Here is a 1,942-nt window from a genome sequence, read left to right as displayed (position 1 = left end):
GAGACTTTTTAGTTATTTTGTGTTTCTTGATCGGTGGTAGATGAATGCAGATGGGGAGAACTTTTTTTAGTATAGTTTTGTGTTTTTTGGATCCGGTGGTAGTGGAATGCAGATGCGGGAGACTTTTTTAGTATTTTGTGTTTTCTTGATCCGGTGGTAATGAATGGCAGATGGTAAGACTTTTAGTAGTTTTGTGTTTTTCTTGATTCGGTGGTAGAGATACTGGGGTTGATGTTGGTAAATATGTCAATGTAGTTGAGGTGTTGGCAGCTGCTTAGTCTATTCTCGTGAGAGCGTTGTACAACTGTTAACGTTTTACATTACATTAATAATATATATACGACCAGTTCAAGTTTGGACACCATCTACTCATCCAGGGTTTTTCTTTATTTTTACTCTTTGAAATAACACATAACAGTGTTAAAACAAATTCAAAAAAAATTATAAATTCTTTTTGAAGATCTTCAAAGTAGTAGCCACCCTTTATGCACTTGATGACAGCTGTTGCACACTTCATTGCTTCACCAGCTTCATGAGGTAGTCACCTGTGAAGGCTGCATTCTGCAACTGCAAGGCAGTTGTGTTGTGACCAAGGTAGGCGAGGTGGTATACAGAAGATGCCCTATTTGGTAAAAAGACCAAGTCCATATTATGGCAAGAACGGCTCAAATAAGCAAGAGAAAACGGACAGTCCATCGTTACTTTAAGACATGACGCTTCAGTCATACAGAATGAGTCGCAAAAAACTAAGCTATGATGAAACTGGCTTATGAGGACAGACCCACCACCTACAGGAAGGAAGACACAGGAGAAAGTTCCCTCTGCTGCAGAGGAATAAGTTTCATAGAGTTAAACTGCACCTCAGAAATGCAGCCCAAGAAAATGGTTCACAGGAGTTCAAGTAACAGACACATCTTCAACATCAACTGTTGCAGAGAGACTGTTTGACTGGTACTGTATATATTTTTAGTATTCATTCGGATTCCTTGTACTGAACGGTTTGGTTGAAATACGTGCTTTGTTCCACATATTACTTTGTATATATTATGTTGTATTTTCTTGTGGTTACTGTAGTATTTACGACCATAGACTAACTTTATTTCTTGTGTTCCCTACAGTTCTACCTCCAGGACACTAAAAGCAGTAACGGGACGTTCATCAACAGCCAGCGTCTGAGCCGGGGGTCCGAGGAAAGCCCCCCCTGCGAGGTCCTCTCTGGCGACACCATCCAGTTTGGGGTTGACGTCACAGAGAACACGCGCAAAGGTACACACACACACACACACACACACACACACACACACACACACACACACACAACGATGATGTCAAGTATATGGTAAACAAAAGTGTATGGATAGTACACCAGAGTTGTAGAGGGATACCGACATGTTCCTGAGAGCCGACATGTTCCTGAGAGTCTAATCTTTCAGTGATTGGGTCATACTATTAATATTGGGTCGTAGTTGAATATTATCGTAAACGGTGCAAGTTAGAGGGACACGTTATTGGGAATAAAACTTCTGTTTTACATTTCTGTCGTGTCTATCAGAGGTTACTCTGGTGTCTAGTCTTAAAGCCCTCAGTTGTGTTAAATRGGGGCATTCTGGGAAATACGTCCACCACTATGGTACATGTAGGGGCCTACACAACCGTAAGGGCTACGTCCCAATTATCCCTCCTTCCTCCCAAAGTCTACACTTGCTCATATCCCTTCACTGATTTGTTTTTGTTTTTGTAAAGGAAATAACTGATTTAACAAATATGGTAGAAACTAACAGTGCAAACTAACAGTGTAACAGTGCATGCATTGCTACTGAGCTGTTCGGTGCGGGGACCTCTGTTCGGTCCGCACTGTGAACCCATGTAAATACATTTAAAAAATAATATTTATAAAATAGAACCACTAGGCCTATAGGATATGCCTATACGCTGAGTTCTG

At 40.9% G+C, this 1,942-nt stretch overlaps 1 protein-coding gene across 2 annotated transcripts in view; it reads left to right on the top strand.

The window, feature by feature from the left end:
• The window catches only part of LOC112071452 (sarcolemmal membrane-associated protein), a 107,361-nt gene that overhangs the window by 54,985 nt on the left and 50,434 nt on the right, over positions 1-1,942 (top strand). For both annotated transcript variants that reach the window (XM_070439402.1, XM_024138915.2), the window contains exon 2: positions 1,119-1,266. In XM_070439402.1, coding sequence (XP_070295503.1) covers positions 1,119-1,266 — 148 coding nt within the window. The remainder of the gene's footprint in view (positions 1-1,118; positions 1,267-1,942) is intronic.

The sequence above is a fragment of the Salvelinus sp. IW2-2015 genome, unplaced genomic scaffold (genome assembly GCF_002910315.2).
Source record: "Salvelinus sp. IW2-2015 unplaced genomic scaffold, ASM291031v2 Un_scaffold1618, whole genome shotgun sequence".
NCBI lineage: Eukaryota > Metazoa > Chordata > Actinopteri > Salmoniformes > Salmonidae > Salvelinus > Salvelinus sp. IW2-2015.
Note: the sequence above shows the minus strand (reverse complement) of the source record. Positions and strands in the feature narration are given on the sequence as shown.